General features: G+C 33.8%; 1 protein-coding gene across 2 annotated transcripts in view; it reads right to left on the minus strand.

The window, feature by feature from the left end:
• The window catches only part of LOC129954077 (uncharacterized), a 44,975-nt gene that overhangs the window by 15,738 nt on the left and 8,778 nt on the right, over positions 1-20,459 (minus strand). For both annotated transcript variants that reach the window (XM_056067731.1, XM_056067730.1), the window contains exons 2-4: positions 15,698-15,802; positions 1,468-1,561; positions 60-541 (exon numbers count right to left, since the gene is read on the minus strand). In XM_056067731.1, coding sequence (XP_055923706.1) covers positions 60-541; positions 1,468-1,561; positions 15,698-15,796 — 675 coding nt within the window. In that variant the 5' untranslated portion in view covers positions 15,797-15,802. The remainder of the gene's footprint in view (positions 1-59; positions 542-1,467; positions 1,562-15,697; positions 15,803-20,459) is intronic.

The raw sequence follows: 20,459 nt of genomic DNA on the forward strand, positions 1-20,459 counted from the left end.
AGTGAGTGAGTGAGGAAAAGAAAAAGGGGTATAGGACGGGGGAGATAACGAGCACTTACCTTTACCCGAGCCATCACCGTTGCTGAATTGTATCTCGTGTGATTGTTTGCATCACGGTAAGTGTACCAGAAGCGACACCACACTCGCTCAGGACCGCGGGTCTTCGTCGCCCCAATAACTCGCACAAGCTTGGCTCCATCCCGCCGGTCGTAGTAGGCCGAAAAGACAAAGAATTTGAAACGGGTGCCGTTGACAACTTGCCAGGAGCCATCTGTTGGCCGCATTCCAGTTGGATAATGGGGAAGGGTGTGTTCGATTTTCTCGGGTAGCATTTTACCCCAAGGGATGTTGTTGATGCCACCTGTACCAGCGCCAGCACCTGCACCTGCACCGGCACCAGCAGCCCCTGCTCCTCCTAAGGCGCCGCCGTTACCAGCGGCTACACCACCCGCTGCTTGTCGAGCTGCTGCTGCGTTGGCACCTTCGTTACTGTTTGTGTCATCGTCATTTAAGGCATTCGAAATGCCCATTGATAGACGATCTGCAATTAAATACTTTCACACATCAGCGAGCGCATAAAGGTGAATCTGAAGTTGTATTTTATGGCATCGAGAAATTTTAAAGCAAGGTTTGCGTTCATTTTTTGGGATCATATTTAGCCCAAAGGGAGTGACAGTCAGTCTAGAAGAGAAACCTTTTAGACATGTCAAGTGCATTCAAGTTTCATGATGTCATATTCAAGAAGGGTTTAAGACTGTCTCGTTTGTCAAGTATAGTATGTGTATATAAGTAGAAAGGATCTTGAATTGTTCAAAAACTTAAAGTTGGGGAAGAAAGCAACAGAGAAAGTACATAGGAAATCGATATGCCATAAACTGAATGTTGTAAGATACTTCTGATACATTCACATCATGTATCTCAATTTTAAACACATTTTTCCAAAAAGTTAACATAAGTACCCAGGAAAATGTAGGTAACTCGAAAACTGAAAATTATGATTGGTGAAGGTGTTTTGGATGGCATTTTGAGTGACAAGTTGCTTTATAAATATGAATTGTAGGAAAAGATTTCCATCAATGTCAGATGAATTGTTCTGTTCTGGAAAAATTCTTTCGTAAGAAATTGAAATAAAAGTTATTTAAATAAAATTAAATAAATCATAATAATTTAAACTAAATATGAAGTTCTTACACTCTTCGGAATAAAAATTAAAACAAAAAATTAAACTAAATATTAAATTATTGTCGTGTTTGGTTATGTTGCATTTACTGTTCTTGGCTTTTGAGGTTGTGGATTTTTCTCTATTTTTTTTAAACATTATTACATTTATTAAATTATTTTGCACTAAAGATTATTGATTCGATTTTAATACAAGAGAACAAAATAAATAAACAATATTAAAATAAAAATTAAGTATACGCCACAATGACCCTGAAAAAAATCTACAATATATTATCTAAAACTTACCTTGAATTTTTAACTTATTGTCACTGTGAAATTGAAATATTCCTAACTTATTATCACTCATTAGTAAGCTGCCATCCAGGAGATCGTAATCCTCCTGAAATGAAGGAACATCATATAAATTCATAAGAGGAAATATTTAATTTCTGTAAAATATGCATTTTAGTTAAAATAGTCCTATTTTTTAAAATTTAATTTGGAGACAAGAAGAAAAATATCAAAACATTAAATTTTAATTCAATTTCCAAACATTGAAAACAGTTTACGTTAAGGGTCTTTTAATATTATTTTCAACTTTGCCTAGGGAAGTTTTGTTATCGGTGCCAAAATATCTCACGAACAAACTACGGTATCGGCTTAAAGCTAGTTTCATCTTATACAAAATATAGCTAACGATAGTTTAAAACCCATCCTCCGATCTTCGTCATTTATTGGTTTTATTTTCCAAAATAAATACTACTATGATGGAATTATAAAATGACAAATATATTGAGAAAAAACCTAATCGAAGAGATGATCCTAAGTGATGTTAGTCTATCAAAGAGTTTTTAATATTCGACAAGCTCATCTTGCCACGTATTTTTAAAGCCTATTTTTGAATTTCGTTCTACCATACATTTAGATTTCTAAGCTAGACTCCTTCTTTACAATACAGGAACTTTAAGTATGGTATTGCGATTTAATTTTACAAAAATGCAAGCCTTAAAATTTTCGAAGGGTTTGTTCAGTTATTGTTCTCTTAAATTGTGAAAGTAACGGCAAAGTAAGCCGTTTTTGGCAGGTTTTGTATCTGGTTTGTTAACATTTGATTAAATATTTGCTCTCACCAATAAATTAAGGCGATTCATAGATAAAAAGAATCGCGCATATGCCTTTTTCCTAGATATTAAAGCAGCATTTAATACAATGAATAGAAGAAATTTATACAAGCTTTCGCTTATTAGTCCATAGTCAACGCTCATTCATGTTTATGAAGAGCTTCTAAGTAATACTTCAGCTATGGTATGTAGTGGAAACAACAAATTTAAATGAATTAGGAGGCGCACAGTGGGGCACCTTGTATAAGAGAGCGGACAAAACTCTAGAAAATCGAAACATATGAACCGATTTTTATAAAATGTATAATAGCCAATAGCAAGACAAATCTACACCAGAAAATTCCGCCCATTTCCACCCAATAAAAGAGAAAATGCCTTTTTTCGGAAAACATACCTGAAAACAATTTTAACCAATTTAAACTTATGTTACGAATATAATAATTTATAGCAAAAAAAGAATTGTAAATTACTAAAAATTCAGTTTTAATATGTTAAAAAGTGAAAAAAATTTTTAATTTTATTTTGTTTGCAATTCCAAGGATAACAAATTGGATTTATAATGATATAGATAGTTGGTATTTTCAAAGCTTATCGTTTGATTTGATTTGTATTCAGTATAAAATAAATTTAATTTATAAATAAAAATTAAAAAATAGATACAAAAATAAACGAATTCATTTAATCTTAATAAGCTTTCTTAAATAAATTAAATTCAAATAAACTCAATTTGATATATGCAAATTTCTGATGGACATTTATTTCTTACATCCCCGGTACCATTAAAACTTGTTCAACGAGAAAATGAAGCATGAATTAGGAAAAATCTTCGACTATCCTTAATCCATCATGCACCAGCTCTTTAATTTTCCTTTTCGAAAGAAACTCCGGAAGAAATTAGAAAAACCAGATCACGTGAAACTTAAATTCTGAATCTTTGATAAACTGAAATTCAGTGCAATGGATTCTCCATTAAAATAAAACATGTAATGTATTTTGAAATGATAAAAGAAAACGCTTCATGGAGTATATCCTGCACTTATCATACAATCTAGCCTTCGGAACATGGAGAACGAGCCTACTGACTGTGACAAATTAAAAAGAAATTAAAACCCATACAATATCAGTTTCGAGAAAAATGGTTGGAAACTATGTTCGAGAGTGAATAGACGCATTTTTTATATGTCCTCCGGCAAAAGTCTTTAAACGCGTGCATAATCTAATTTATAAATACTATATTGTGCGGAAATAATTTAAGTTCTTGGTTTTGGCAATTAAAGTCAGTGTTAAGGTCTTAAATATAAAGAGCTTCAACAAAATAAATAACTATAGTAAATTCAATCACTTGAACATTTTATTCCCGCCATTTATTATACAATTGCATGATGTCATACTTGGATCGCGAGCAACAGCATCAACCAAAACACATGTTGATAAGAAGCAAAAGTCGAAGAAAAAGTCTGAAACGTCTGCACCTCAACCACGACTGATTCCGAATTCGCCGAAAAGTAGCACTTCTGACACACAAATGAGTCTCTCTCATTACAACTCAGCCGACGGTAGCCAAAATAAAAACGGCACTGATTCTATTGCTGTCTCACATGTTCCACATCTTAGTCAACAAATTTCTCCCTTTAATTCATGGCTCTCCCAGGAATCTTTTCATACCAAACTAGCAAAACAAACCGAAAATATAATTGGGATCATCAGGGAAGAAATTCACAAAATTCGCAATGAACTGTTTAGTAAAGTCAACGAGCTTGAAGATCAATTAAATAAACACGTCAACAATGTCAACCTGGCGATATCAAACTTGACACAGAGGACCGAGTGTATTGAGAAGAATGAAAACAAACTAGCGAAGGAGGAACTGGCTGTGTTAAAGAAGCGATGTGATACACTGGAGAAGAAAGAATATCTGACTGATGCTGTTATTTTTGGTATTCCTAAGCTCATGAATGAAAACCTGCACGACATGTTCAATAAGCTTTGCAACACGATCCAGTTCAAACCGCCTGTTTTGAAAAGCATATTTCGCACCGCACACCGTAATAAAACTGACGAGCCCCCCGTAATAATTCAGTTTAGTAATGTAGGTGAAAGAGCTGCAATGTTAAAAGCACTCTCGAAATATCGTAAGAAATCTAAGCGACCGCTTTCGTTTTGCGATCTTGGGCGAGAAAAAAGTTTGCATATTGTACACCTTAATGCTCAAAGTTTGAGTCCAAAATTGGACGAATTTCGGTGGTTGTTTATTAACTCACAGGTTAATGTGATGTGTATCTCAGAAACTTGGTTCAACTGTAAGTTTCCTAGTTCGGTGTATGATATTGAGGGCTACAAACTCTTCCGTAGTGACAGAATCGGTCGAGTAGATGGGGGTATTGCTGTTTACTTGCTTAATGGAATAGGATATCAAGAAATTTGCCGATCAGGTGAAAACACTGCTAATGATTATTTGCTTCTTAGAGTTAATTGTGGAGTAGAAAGTGTTATGCTAGGGGTGATTTATAGACCTAACAAAAACACTGAATTCGATTTTCTTTCTATGCTCCTAATATAGTTTTGTGCGGAGATTTAAATTGCAATTTGTTAGATATTCGTTCATCAGCTACTATGACTAATTATCTTATAAGTTTAAATCTTCTACCTGTTAATGTTACGTCGGCAACTCACTTCGCTAAAAATCATACCCCTACTCTCCTCGACGTATTCCTTGTTGGTGATATCAAGAAAACTCTTTTCTATAACCAACTAACTGCCCCGGGTTTTGTCATGTCATGATATGATATTCTTAACCTATGATATTCAATTGGACGTGACAGATGCAGTCATAAGTTATAGAGAGTTTCAGACCATAGATTACCATAGTTTAAGTTTTGATGCACAAAGTACACAATGGGAATATATCTATCAAATGCAATCTGTGCACCAACAGGCAGAGTTTTTGTAAGAAAATCTAAACAACTTTTAAACGGCTAAGAGACGCTACTATGCAAATTTATTGAACCCAGATAACCAATCTAGGAATAACCTTTGGAAAAACTTGCGTAAATTGGGCAATGGTAAACGAATTTCTGAACCTAATTCTAACATAGACTGCAACTTTATCTGTTCCCAAAACACGTAGTTCAATTGACTCACATGGCTCTGCATATGATGTTTCGAGTAATGAAATTGACGATCCTGAACAAAGTTTTAACTTTACTCGTTTCACAGATGAAGATATCGTCGAGGCAATGCTGTCCATTAAATCAGGCGCGGTAGGCATAGATGGGATAAATCCAAAGTTCTTGAAAATTGTACTTCCTCATATTCTAAAATACATAACTCATTTATTTAATTCTATATTAACTAGTTCTGAGTATCCGAGAATATGGAAATATACTAAGATACTTCCTATCCCTAAGACTTTAAACTGTGCTAACCCAGAATATAGGCCTATTGCTATCCTACCATTCCTATCTAAAGTCTTTGAAAAACTACTTTTAAAACAGATGCAAGGACAGCTAACATACAATAGCCTGCTAGAAAAACTTAAGTATGATTTCAAATTCTCTCGTTTTGCCGTGAAACTTCTGCACTCATACTTATCTAATCGACAACAATGATTTGCTGTAAGAAATCAGACATCTTCATTTCTGACAGTCCCAGCAGGGGTCCCTCAGGGTTCTATTCTTGGACCTCTATTATTTTCACTTTACGTTAATGAGCTTCCTCGACTGGTTAAATCTTGTAAAGTTCATATGTTTGCTGATGACGTCCAATTATACTTGGACACGCCTGTAGATAGCATAAGAAATGCTATTAACTATGTTAATTAGAATCTAGTAGTTATACAACAGGGGGCTGTCAAGCATAACCTCACCCTTAATCCAAGAAAATCTAAAACTTTGTGTATTTACAAGCGCGCCCTTGATAAGTCAACCTTTCCACCGGTTCTGCTGGGTGGCTCAGTTATTGAATTTGTAACGTCTGCTAGGAATCTAGGTATTAGTTTTAACGAGACTTTAACATGGAAACACCATGCAGCTACTACAATTGGCAAGTTATATAGTGCTCTGCGTCTACTGCCAAAGGTTTGTTCATGTCAGTAGTAAGATGTTGCTTGTAAGATCTCTTCTATTACCTATTCTGCCGTATGGATGTGAAGTGTGGTGTAGCGTTGACTCAAATACAAGGCGAAAACTTAATGTTATATACAACAACTTTGCCAGATACATCTTCAATATAAGATATTACGACCATATTTCAAGTTATTCTAAACAAATAATAGGTCTGACTTTTGATAACCTTATAAAATTAAGAACTCTCATTCAGCTGCACAGTATTTTATAGTCTCGTCAACCTGATTATTTGCACAACCGATTAACTTTTTCAAATTCGCTAAGAACTGTCGAACTGATCCAGCCAAGATTTGCTAGAAGAATAATTAACACAAACGCATTCAAAAATCGTCTTTTAATGCATCTGACCAATGATGCTTAGGGTTATTATAACTAATAAAAAAAAAATTTTAATTAAATATTGTAAACTATAGTTTTAAAATTGTATTTTTAGCATCTACTAAATTTAAAATTCTCGAACGCTCAAACATATTTTATAAAGCTTTCACAAATAATACGGTTGTAATCTTAATGGGAATTATGAATTAATAAATATGAATATGAATATGAATATGAATATGAAAAAAAAAATTGGGCAATACTTATTGACATTGTCTAGCAAGGACAGATAAATTCAAATAAAGTATGATTTTAAATAGTTTTTTGACTTCGGTTCTGGCCTTAAATTTGAAATGAAAGGGTCAGATGAAATGGAAAACATATGCAGAACATCTTCGTTTGTTGTTGGTTCATGATGATTCCCTGCTATTGTGGGACCGGACAAATCTATAGTCTTTATTACGGTCTATGATGTATGTCTCCAAATTGTTAGTACCGTAAAAACTTTTTACGAGACACATTCAATTTCAACACTTTCAATTTCAGAAAATCAGAGTACTTTCTATAAAACTTGTTGATATACTTACATAAGCGTCTTTTACTGTTTCCTATATAAGATTGTCAGAACTGGTTAAAGGACATAAATATGAAACAAAATCATTTTAATAAATAAAAAAAAAGGCTTTAAGAACCGCTTCCGAACGTATTCGGATGAGATTTTTAGTGGAAAATGTTGCTGAGACCCGACACTATCTTTAAAAATAGTTTGCCAACAGAAGCAAAACCTTATGCGAACTAAGAAAATCACAGAATTAGAGTGTTTCTTCATCAAAAAATACCTTATCCAATTTTTTTTTCAATAAAATAACATACGGTATTGTTTTTCTATTTATTTCAATCATGTTAGAAGAAAAAAATGTTTAAAACTTGTAAATTTTACAATATACTTATCATTTAAGGAATACCAATATTTTATCAGTTTTCACGGTATTTCAACTTTGAGCGAAAATCTACTAGTCTACAATTTTTTTTTGTTGGAAAACGGTTTTCATTTTGTGATTCTGCAACCAATTAACTATAAGAAAATCCTACTTTCAGAAAAATAGTTTTTGTCCGCCTTTTTCTCACTGTGAGGCGTCTGTTACAATTATCTACATTTTAAGCTTCTTCCTTACCCTAAGGATTAATTTAAGTTACTGTTCTTGATAAATAAAAAATACAAACGAATCTAAGATATCTATATATTTCAATACCGATCTAATAATTGTGTGAGGAGTTGGGTGCTAGATGGAGCTAATATCAGGTTTTTAGTGAATTTGAGTTTCTAGGTGTAATAATTTTCTACGCTTTTAGTATTAAAGCTCATATTAAAGATAAACTTGCTGTTGCAAAATCAGTTATAAATACAATAAAATAGAATTCACCACTTAATTTATCGATCAGTCCACCTCAATTATTTAACATTTTCTTATCGAATATTAGACTGATTTTCACGTAAGTTCCCCTTTAAGTAGCTGGAATGTACTTGTCCTGACACTAAAGATTCCATTAAATTTATATGCCATATATAGAGAATAGTGAACACATTATTTTAACAATTGCATATCTAAAGGGTGATTTTTTAGTTATTATCTTTTTGCCAATACTGGTATAAGCAGCTGAGGAACGTTTCGTGCTTTCTTTCTCTGTCAAACGTCTTCAGTTTGGTTTATAATTTAACCATCAATCGTCTTACAAACGAACAACACTTGTAAATTATAGAATTTCATTATGGAAATACGTGCTCAGTTAAGAAAGTTCATCGCGCGCACTTCTTCCATTTTAGGGTCAGTTTCATCGACCCTCTGAAGCGGCTATTCGGGCTATTGTTCCAAATTAAGATTGTTGGTCATTAAACTACCAGCACGATTACGTAGAGTGCGAACTGAAGAAAATATCGAAGCCGTATCGCCCAGTGTCAATGATGACCATCAGTTATCGATTCGTCCCCGTTTGCAGCAATTCGGCCTCTGTTGCTCAACAATGTGGAAAATTCTTCCGAAGGACTTAGGTGTGATGCCTTTCAAAATACAGCTGGTGCAAGAATTAAAACCAAACGACCAACTGCAAAGTAAAATTTTTGGTGAATGGGCTCTTGGAAAGTCGAAGATCCACTTTTTTACTGAAAAATTGTGTTCAGCGACGAAGCTCATTTTTGGCTTAATTGATACGTAAATAAGTATAATTGTCGATTTTGGAGTGAATATCAGCCAGAAGCATTGCAAGAGCTTCCAATGCACCCAGAAAAAGTCACAGTTAGGTGCAGTTTATGGGCTGGTGGCATCATTGGACAATACTTATTCAAAGATAATGTGAATCGTAACGTAACTGTGAATAGTGAGCGCTACCTTGAGATGATATCCAACTTTTGTTTGCCCAAAATGCAAGACCTTGACTTACATAACATGTGGTTTCAACAAGACGACACATTATAAGACAACATTGAAGCATCTATTCCTGAGATAGCGGCGGAAATGTTGGAAATAGTATGCCAAAATTGGACTAAGCGGAATGACCATTTGAGACATCAACATTTGCATGAAATAATATTCAAACATTAAATTATATGGACCGTACTTACGATTCAAATAATGTGCTCATGCATTTTTCTGAATTGTATGCTTTTTTAACTTTTCTATAGCTTAAAAAATCAGTCTTTAGAATAGATGAACAAATATTTAGAGCACATCTCGAAAAATCAGGGAGTCAGTTTCGAAACCTAAAGTTAGTAGTGATCTTTAACGTTCAAAACTGGGTTCGATTTTTAAAGCTAACGAAACAAAATATTTGAAATGTTCGTGTAGTATTTTAACCAGAAAGAGAACCTAGAAGATGCTTGTGGTTGTGCTCTTTAATACCTCTTTACGGACTCAACATTTAAAAGTTTGGTGTAAGTTGCATCCTAGCCTCTTTTGTGAATTAAGGAAATATACAACAAAATATACAATAGAGAAAAATATTATTGCCATTTTTTGAAAATAAACTTATTTTAGTTGTACAGCCTTTATTTTTAGTTGAAGCTTAAACAAAATAAACCTTAACATGTTTTAGATTTTAACATTTCAAAAACAAACTCTTTAATACCCATGTATCAGGAGAAATATAAAATCAATCGATAAAATGCCAAATAGCACAGGAAGGACCCAGACTTATACTACGGGAATTTCAGTCATCTATTAACTCTAATTATATAACTATTTTATATTTTGGCATTTACGACCGTGTATTCTAGTTGTTTTGTTTTATGAAGCCATAAGCAAATGGTTTGAGTTCCGTTATTATGTTTTTATGGCCCATTATGATTGAATAAATAAAAATATTGGAACTGTTTTCTTACAACTTTAATAACATGGAAACAAATTGGTGGCGTTTCGTGAACATTTTTTTCTTAGATGTTTTATTGTTACGCGTTATACTCCTTCCCTCCATAAATATTTACAATAAAGGTTGTCATTAAATTTTAATTACCCCAGTTGATTCGCTTTTCATTGAGTTCTAAGCTTTATATTGATTTATTTAAGTAACACAACTGCTGATCTTTTGAAGAAATACAATATAAAAACTTTTTTTTTTTAATTCTAAACAATTTAAAATTCGCATAAAACTTTGAATTTGTTCATTATTTGTGTCTAATACGTTAAACATTAAAATTCAAGATTCAAAAATTTCATCATTTGCAGATAAATTTTAAAATTTAACAAAGTCTTAATGGTTCCAGTGTTAGTCTTCAATAACATTTCTATCAGCTCAACAGGAAACGAAATAAAAAAAGAGAAAGAAGCGTAGTTTGCTTAGGCAACATTCCAAACGCAGCTTTAGATTTTTCGATACTGCTAACGATGTTCTGCTCGTTTCTGCTTTTTGTAGACCACAGCTTTCAAGATATTATAAACTTCCTCCTTTTTGTACAGGTTGTTAAGCAATGTTAATCAGAAGATGACTCTGAGATTTCGACATTGAATATTTTCGTTTTGCCTGTGTTTGTTTTCAGCCCTACGATTTTTGCTTTCCTCACCACTCTTGTTTTCATTTGAAAAAGATCTATTATCCTATGTAAAAGCAAGTATACATCGTTTAAGTAGTCTAGATGTTTCAGATATGTCGTTAGAGTCGAATTGTTGGAAAATTCTTCTGCTTCTTGAGCTTTGGTGTAGTTGCGATTTTCATGTCTTATGCTACGTTGAATGTCATCTTAATGCGGTATGTGCATTCTAGCTAGTTTCTTTCTTTTTATCAAGTAGCTTCTAAATATTTTATTTGCTTTTCTTTGACAATATTTGCTCAAGTCTCTTCTGAAAGACAGATGTTGTTTCTTCCTCGCACAAGACCGCCTATTCTCTTAGCAACTGATATAACAACAAAACATTGCTGATTGCTCTGATATGTTGTTCTTGTATTTTTAAACTTCAGAATTCTATAAAGCAGCTAGCTTATAGCAAGCGTCAATCTTCAATTATGTAGATCAAGTGTAAGATGTTACTAAGCAAAATAATACAATTATAGCCTAGGTTAGATTGAACTCAAACACAGACAGCCACAGTGCTGGAGTAGGCCAGTTGATGACCCATCTTGAGGACCTCTTCTGAGCCTAATAAAAATAATGGAAGTTACTTATAAAATGTGAAAGACTAATTATGTAAGCTTTTTTGAGAATGCTTGGATCGTTTCAGAAGAATTCTCCAAGGTAAGCCATACGTTTTAGAACAAATTCCTGGAATGTCTTTATGGGCCAGAACCCAACAGAAGCCTCTCCATCAGGAATGATTGATAGTTATAAACTGTTACAGAGACAAAATTCTGAGATTTATTGGCGCCTTGACTATCTGGGTACATCCGGAAATCAGATGTTGCTATCACAATTGTTCTTCCTAAAAAGCTTCAGTGATTGGGAAGATGGAATGAGAGACGTAATTTTAGTTGTTTTGAGTACACGCACCAAGCAAAACCCTCATTCGTTTTTGATCCCTCTATGTAGAAGTGAATTGGCTCGTCCCCAAGGAATGTCCATTTCTCCCAAAAAGATCTGGAAGTTTCTATAGAATTACGGAGTGGCTTGCTGTCCACTGTAATGAAGCTCTGAGGCGAATAGCAAAGCTTGCCGCTATATAAGTTTCTGAGAATATCTCATTAAAAGCTAACACAACCAAGAGCTGTTAACTGGACCTTCGTCATTCTGAAGTTTGAATCTGAGCACGAGAACTAAGTAATCTTACAGTAGCGATCACGGGTAAGTGCCATCTCAACATCTTTTCCATTTCTGACATTGATCATAAAGTGAAGTAGCTTGTCCACCCGTCAAAACTTAGTAGCACCAATCGCAAAATGGTTAGCTTTATAAAAGTACACAAACCCATCACATCAAATAAATGAAACTCATAGCTTTTAACATCCCTATAAAGCACACAGAAATATTGTTAGATAATAGAAAAACATATATCGGTATTCTGAAGAAATAGTCTCAATACTTTGAAGTACGTTAAAAATTGAGCTCATAAATAATTGGTGAACTCGTTTAAATGCTTTTTAAATTATAACCAGATCAGAAGGGTTTAAAAACTTTATAACATCTAAAAAGAAAACCTAAGCACTTAGCAGAGGTTTTTGGCGACTACAAACATGTACTCACTCCACAAAATATGGTTTGTGCTGCACATACCTATAGAGTCTAAGGCTTCCTATCCAATGCGCTAAACCTTCGTAATCGAATGAAATTTTAGATAGTGTCATGACTCATGACGAATTTAAAACCGTATTTGTGAAATTGAAGGACGGAAACGCTTCAAGACCTGATGGTATACCACTGGAATTCTTTAAATATGCTACAGAAAGGCTAACTTTAAATTTAACTTCGTCTTTTAATACAATTTTGGATACTGTAATATTACCAGAACAGGTAAAAAATTTCTTAATTTTTCCCATACATAAGAAAGTCAACATTGATGATCCATTCAACTACTGTGAGATATCCTTCCTCAACGCTACTACAAGATATTCGCAACATTATTAAATAACCGATGAATAAGTTACTTTTGGACATTCAGGCAGGTTTTAGAAGTGGCTATTCGGCTATCAACAATATTTTTGTACTGCAAAGCATAACGGCAACCTCTATTGAACAAAAAAAGAAGCTCTATGTATTTTCTGTCGATTTTAAGGCAACGTTTGATACCGTTGAATGTCGATCACTATTCTTCTAGCTTTACAATTAAAGAATGTCAGACAAATTTGGGCAGGTACTAAAAAGCATCTATGAGGAAAATAAGGCAGTGGTATGGAATGGTGCCGAAAAATCGGTGAGTTTCGAATCAAAGCCCAAATGTTTTTGCTTTGTTCATAGAGGACCTGATTGATTTTCTTCTTGGTGGAATTGAAATATCGAGCACACTCATCAAAGTCTTGCTTTTGGGAGATGACGTCATACTGTTTGCTTACTCGCTTGAAACTCTACAGTTGATGATCAACCGACTAAATGTGTATTGTCGGTTATGCAATCTGAAAGTCAATTTGAACAAATCCAAGGTGATGATATTTCGGAATAGTACTGAAAACAGCCAGAAATGTCAAATAGCACTATGCCAACGAACCAGCAAACTTAATATGGAAACACACCTTAAAGAAAAGCTGATTACATCTTAAACTGCAACATCCGCAACATGGAAGAAATGCTTCTCAAACCAGTCAATATCACATAGTGTTAAATATAAGGTCTTTGTTGCAGTGGCGGAATCTTTTATGATGTATGCAGTATACAGATATGGGGAGGGGAGATATTTGAAACTGTCAAAAAATGTTAGAAGTTCTTCATTAAAAGATGCTTTGGTTTACCGAAAAACACTCCAAACTGTATGATCTCAATTGAGACGCTCTTCATCAAAACTATTAAATGTCATGTTGATTATATCAAAAAAGTTTTTAATATGCCAGATGAAAGACTTCCAAAAATTCTGGCATAATTGAGAAGAGAAATCTGTGGTATAGGAAGCTAGAAGACCATGCTGCCTACTGTAGAACACACTTTCGAATAGTTGATGAAAATAGTAAATACTGCGATGATGACTTTCGGAATCTTATTGAAAGTTAAGATGAAAAACTAATAGCGGACGCTATTAATGAACGTACATCCTCTGTGCATAGATCTACGTACAACCATCTAAACTTTCGAAACGCGAACAAACAGGAGCTGAAATTATCTATCTATCATTCTATCTATCACATACTAAGAATTGAAATCTATTCAATCTCCTCGTTCTAAATAGACATTGACATGAGATGAGGGTTGTGCTTTTGAGAGAGTAAGAAAAGACAATTAAAGAAATCTACAGCTGATATCTCTTAACACCTTTTATAATTCCCATTAACATTTTTTCTCAAACTATTTTAAAAAGCATCTATACGTAAATTAAGTTTCATCCACTACAAATTACAACTCATCCATTTCCTAATTGTTATATCCCTGATAAAAAGTTAGTTCCTATTAAATCTGCTTCAACAAGAGAGTACCTCTTGAGTTTATCTATTTATCTAGTTTACCTATCTATTTTCTCTAAAAGTAACTAAACACAGAACTTTACAAAATGACCTAATCATTATTTCACATACAAGACACAACAAGCTACATGTTCTGTTCATCTCATCTTAACTTTGTGTTATTCATATTATCATTAGTCCTTACAAAATATCTATAGTTGTTCTCATTGTATACTTTTAACCTATAGGTACTTATACCTGTAATTTGTAATGTCTTTAGGGAAAGTCCCCTTTTGTTTCAAAAAGGTTAATTGATTTCCATCATTCGACAACATGTATAGACTATATATTATACTCTGTTGAGACATTAACTTAAACAAAAGCTGTTAGTAGGTTTCTGTTCACAAAAGTCTTTCACTCTTGGGAAGACAAATTTACAACCCTTTCAATAATAATACATAATTATCCAAATCAGATTGTTCATGAAATTGGGTATTAGAAGAAAAGAGAAATAGTTAACTATACTTGTGATGTCCTTAAGAGGCATAAATTGGTTGAATAACAACTGATTACTGACTGACTTGAAGGATTACGGCAATCACCAAACAAAGGTAAACCTAATGAGCTAAGAAAAGTGCCAATTTAATCAATTTCAACCCCCCCAAAATAATTGAGCTTTTAAGCAACAAAGATTTTCTAAATAATTTACCCTCGTTAATATAAATTCCAATCCACTTGACTAAGAACAAAAAATAAAAAATCCCTTCGCCATGAATAATATTTACTTTAAATTTCCCTAAAAAGGCTTCCCCAAAAACTATATAAGCTTCTTTGGTTTCTTTTGAAAATTTCTCTCTCTCTGCCTCTCTTTCTATTTCCCTACACTTATGAAACAAAAATTCAAAACACAACAAATTCAAAACCAACCCACTCGGTCTTCTTGCCTGTGCCTGTGTTTTGTGTTTTTCTTATAAAAGTCAACTTAAATTTAGTTTCTTATATTTAAAGTCGATAAATATACACTTTTTGCTCATTCTACATTCTCATTCTTCGTTCAGCTTAATTTTCAATAAAAATTCATTCGCAAAACAAAACAAAAAAAACAACAAACCAATTTATGCCCTCGAATCAAAAATATAGGGACAGAGAGAACGGACGCAGAGTGGAGTGAGAGAGAAGGAAGTACTGTAAAAGAATATCCTTAGACTTACCATTTTTCAAAAAAAGAAAAAAGTAAAGGAATATGAAGCAAGGACTCTATACGACACCGTCCATGGATGTAGAAGAAATAATTCCGCGGAACGAAAACAAAATAAAAAGAAAAGCAAAATCTACAAGGACTCTACGTTGCCTCGTTCATCGTTGTCGTTGAGGGGTTTTGTTTTTTGTGTTTCTTTTTGTGCTATTTTATACCATTTTGCAATTTTTTTTTTTTTTTGAAAAATAATTTAATTCAATTCTTCTTACCTTTACATTATCATAATCTGGCAGTGAATCGCCCAACCGGCTGCCAAGATTTCCATGCCTCAGTACAACCATTCCGCCGTGGCTCTTTTCGTCGATCATGAAGAGCTATATAAAACAGAGACAGAGAGTAGAGATGTTTAAAGTAGGTAAGGTAGTGTAATAATTGTGGTTTTTATAAAAACGAAAATTTTCAAAAAAGAACACAAAAGAAGACACAAAACAACAGAAAAAAACGAAATTAGTTAATCTTTTATACGAACAAAAATGGCTGCACATATTTTTAATTTAAATTTAAAAAATGTAATTATGTTATTAAAAGAGAGACTGACAAATTTAAGATTTGAAAATTTAAAAAAAATAACGGAAACAATGTCACTTTTCATTAAAAATAAATTGCGGTGGGTGGCGCTGATGTCTGAGATGATGATGATTATGTGAGCTTGAAAAGTATTCTTTGTTTATAGTTTTATACTTACAGAGAGCTTTAAGAAGAAAATAATAAAATTAGTTTAAAGAAGAAAGAAAGAGAACAAAAAAAATCAATTAGAATTATTTTTTGAATTTTAGTTTAATTTTGTTTCACACAAACACTAAATTTTATAGAAATGATTCTTCTATATGAAAGAGCGTACACAAGTACCTATGATTGGGCGCCATCTAAAAGTTGAAGGTTAAGTCTATCCATCTATATTCTAATTTGTTAATAATAAAAGATTTATGTTTACTTCTACTCTTTTTTGTACTTTATTCTATAGGCTATATTCATAATAGAAAAAAAAATATTTTATGAATGGAAAGGAATTTTATGAGTACTCGTATACTATTGAAATAAGTCTGAAATATAGAATTCTTGTTAAGCTATAACTAAGAGTATAAGTTTCTATGTTTGAAGGCACACATTTCATATAATAGAGTAGAAAATATCTGAACAAGTTTTAAGGGTAAAAAACTTATGAACGAATTACTCAATCATTTTCGATTATTTTTGGCGAAACGGCTAAGCCTTTAAAAGAAGATAATATAACAACTTAACAATTTCGCTTTATGGCTGATTTACAACTTCTGATCCAATTTAATGTTACATGAGGAGATTTAGAAACTTAAGTTTAAATCTCATTTTTAGCAATAATATCACCATAAAGCAGTTTATGAACTATTTGAATTGAATCCTTGATACAATTTTTAAAAGCTGTTTATATCTGGTAAATATTTCCTCAGCATGGAGGGAAGTGGAAGTTCTTTTTATACCCAAAGCAGGTAAGGCTTTCAAGTCAACTCTGAACATATACGACCTATAAGTCATAATTTCTTCTTTAGACCTTAGAAAGATTCATTGATATCCATTTTAGGGTAAGTATTTATACAAGACTTTTATCTACGTCTCAACATGACTATTGTAAAGGTGAATCGGTGGAAAAGGCGATGGTGCGTACTAAAGTGTGTAACGCTGTTTCCACCGATTTACCCTTGCAGTAGGCATGTTGAGACGAAGACAGAAGTCTTGTATCGATACGTGCCCTTAAATGGATATCAATCAATCTTTCCAGGGTCTTAAGAAGGAATGATGATAGACTTATAGGTCGTAGATCTTTAGGATTGACTTGCGAGCATTTACCTGCTTTAGGTATAAAAGCAACTTTAACTTCTCTCCATGCCGAGGGAACATGGACCAGGTAAATCCAGCTGGTACAAATTGCCTCAAGGATTGGTGCAATTATATCAGAAGTCTTTTGTAATTAGGCTGATATTATTCCATCTGGTCCTGCAGCTTTAAATGGTTTGAAGCTGTTGAAAGCCCATTGTAGCTTATCCTTTGTGATCAGATCTTGTGGATATGTTGTATTTGAACTTGAACGTATAAAACTGTTGCAAATTTCGGTAAGAGAACTACCAGCAAAGTGAGTGTCCAATAGTAAGTTCAGCGATCATTACTTGAATTTGTCCAGGAGCCGTCTGTATTTTTCAAGCAGCTTGGCATAGCTGGATTAGTTGAAAGAATTTTCCGTAACCTAGATGCTTCAAAAGTTTCTTCTATCATGCCACAGAAGGATCGCCAAGAAGATCGCTTGAATTTCCTTAGTGCCTTCTTGTAGATTCTTAGGGATTCTTTGTAGGAGTCCCAATGCGAGGCTAGTCTTGCAGCTTTGGCCCGGTTGAAAAGTTTCCTTCATTCCTTCCTGAGCGAGTCAAGCTCTGAGGCCCACCATTGTGCTTATGTCTTCTCTAACTTGGTGATAAATGAAATCCTAACTGAACTTAATACAGAGGGTTGCAGAGAGATTGCTTATGTGAATGAAGTTGCTAAAGCGGTTTCAGGAAAGCATCTTAACAGCCTAAAAGAACTCTTACAAAATGTCTCAGATAAACTAATACTTTGGGCTAATCAGTGTGGACAGGGTGTTAACCCTCAACAAAACTAATTAGTCCTATTTTCGACGAAATACAAAATTCCAGTAGTTAACCCTTAAAGAAATCCAATTAAAATTTTCAGAATAGGTTTACTAAAAATAAATAAACTAGGGCGTAGTGGCTAACAACTTTCAACCATTCCTGTGTGAAAGTAATGTGGGATAAATGGTGGATTTGTCATTTCCTCGCAAGAAGCAATGCCCATGAAAAATAAAACTTCAGATGACATAGGCAGAGCTTAAACCTTTGGTGGATTGCCTTGGAAAAAGCTATAAACCGCTACAAACTAAATAAAGTCCAAAGTTCAGTTTTCCTATGTATAAGCCCATCTGAGGCACTGGATACCGTACTTTACTTTAAACCTCTTGTTGTACTTCGCAAACAAATAACAGCAAGCTTTGTTATTTACCTCAAAGCTTCATGGCAGTGGGTGAGTCAAGAGCAACATTGGCCACTCCGTAATTGTTAGGTATTAAGAATCAATTCTAAAACACATAGGCTACACCATCCCCCAACTGCATTCCACAGAAGCTTCCAGATTTCTATACCTTCCAAATATTTCTGGGAGGATAGGGCATTCCTGGAAGACGCGTCAATCCTCTTTTATACAGATGGTTCAAAAACAAAAGAAAGGGTTTGCGGAGTTCTGTGCTCTGAACGACTGAAAATCTCATTTTGCCTTTCCAATCATTGTAGTGTGTTCCAGACCGAAGTTTTAGCGGTTAGAGAAGTATTTTCCTGGCTTAGAGAAAACGTGATATCTGATATCCGCATCTTCTCAGATAGTCAGGTCGCTATTAAATCTCTGGACTCTGTCTCTACAAACTCTATAACAGTCCTACATGGTCGATTATCTCTAATGGAGATGACACAACAGTTTAATATTCACCTTTGCTGGATGTCGTCCCATAGAAACATTCTAGGAAATTGTAAAGCAGATAAACTCACCAGGAACGGTACAGTACAACCCATTCTACCACGTTTGGTAAATATACATACCAATCACTAAGCTATTGCTAAAGCAAGACCCAATGAAGAAGGTAAACATCAGGTAGAATAACATCACATCAGGTCACAAAAAAACATCTGGCCTACACAAGATATAAAGTGATCAATATGCTTTCTTTCTCCTAGCAGATCGTATATAAGCTCGATAATATATGTCACAACCGGGCACTTCCTAGTAGTTCTAATAGGAAAGCACGCCACGCAGTTTGGCGTTTTCTCGAATGACTTTTGCAAAAGCTGTATATATGAGGAAGATGAGGTAACAGTTCTTCACTTCCTCTGTACATGCCCTGCTCTAGCTCAGAAACACAAGAATCACCTTGGAGAGTTCCTCTTTAACGATCTAAATTATTTTAACATAATCAGTTTCTCACGTTTAGTAATGGACTTAAACTGGTTTCTTTGAGATTAGAATAAAGGTTCATGTGGTATTAATCTGGCCTAAGTGTGTCCTATTCCATCATGTACAGCCATTTTAACCTAACCTAATATATGAATATTATGAATTTACCCTCAGATCTTCAACCTTTTACTGCGTGAACTTTAGATTTCTTCAGCTCCAAAAAAAAATACTTTGATTCAAAGTTAAAAAGCCGGAACTGATAACATTCCTCCATCTTTATTTTCTAATTGTGCTCCATAATTTTTTAAGGCGTTCCAAATAATGTTTAATATATCTTATGTACATCTAATTTTCAAATGGGACCTAATACACCTGGATAAAAGTTACAGACTAATATCAGAGCTCTCTGCGCTGCCAACGTTATTTAAAAAGCTGGTTACTCAGAGGTTTTTTCAGTCAAGAAATCTATCCTAACGCCAAAATAACATAGGCTTGTAAGTGATAGTTCAATAACGCTTAATTTTTGCCTATTTACTCAATTTTGTTTAAAATCTATGGAAAATAGAAAGAAAGTGTATTTGATTTACAAAGACTTTATAAAGGCTTTTGACAGCGTTCATCAGGTACTATATTGATCCAGAAACTGGGTGTAGAGGCTAATTTTTTGAATTCGGTTGAGTTTCTTCTTGTTGAACCGGAAACAAGTCGTTCAAATTGAAGGTTTTTCATAAAACTTTTTTGAGGTCTTCCAAAAGGTAGTCACTTTGGGCGCCATTTTAAAAAGATATTCCACAATTTCTTAATTATTTGACCTGTTTGATGTTTGCAAACGATGTTTAATTATGCAATAAAATAACTTCGGATTGTGACAGTTCAAATTTCTAGAACTATATTGATATCTTTTTAAGTTGGTTTAAATGCAACTACCTGAAGCAATATTTTGAATGCCCATAGAACCTGATAATGTTTTACTACACATCTGAAAATGAAGCACTCACAAGA

Source organism: Eupeodes corollae, chromosome 1 (assembly GCF_945859685.1).
Source record: "Eupeodes corollae chromosome 1, idEupCoro1.1, whole genome shotgun sequence".
Taxonomy (NCBI): Eukaryota; Metazoa; Arthropoda; class Insecta; order Diptera; family Syrphidae; genus Eupeodes; species Eupeodes corollae.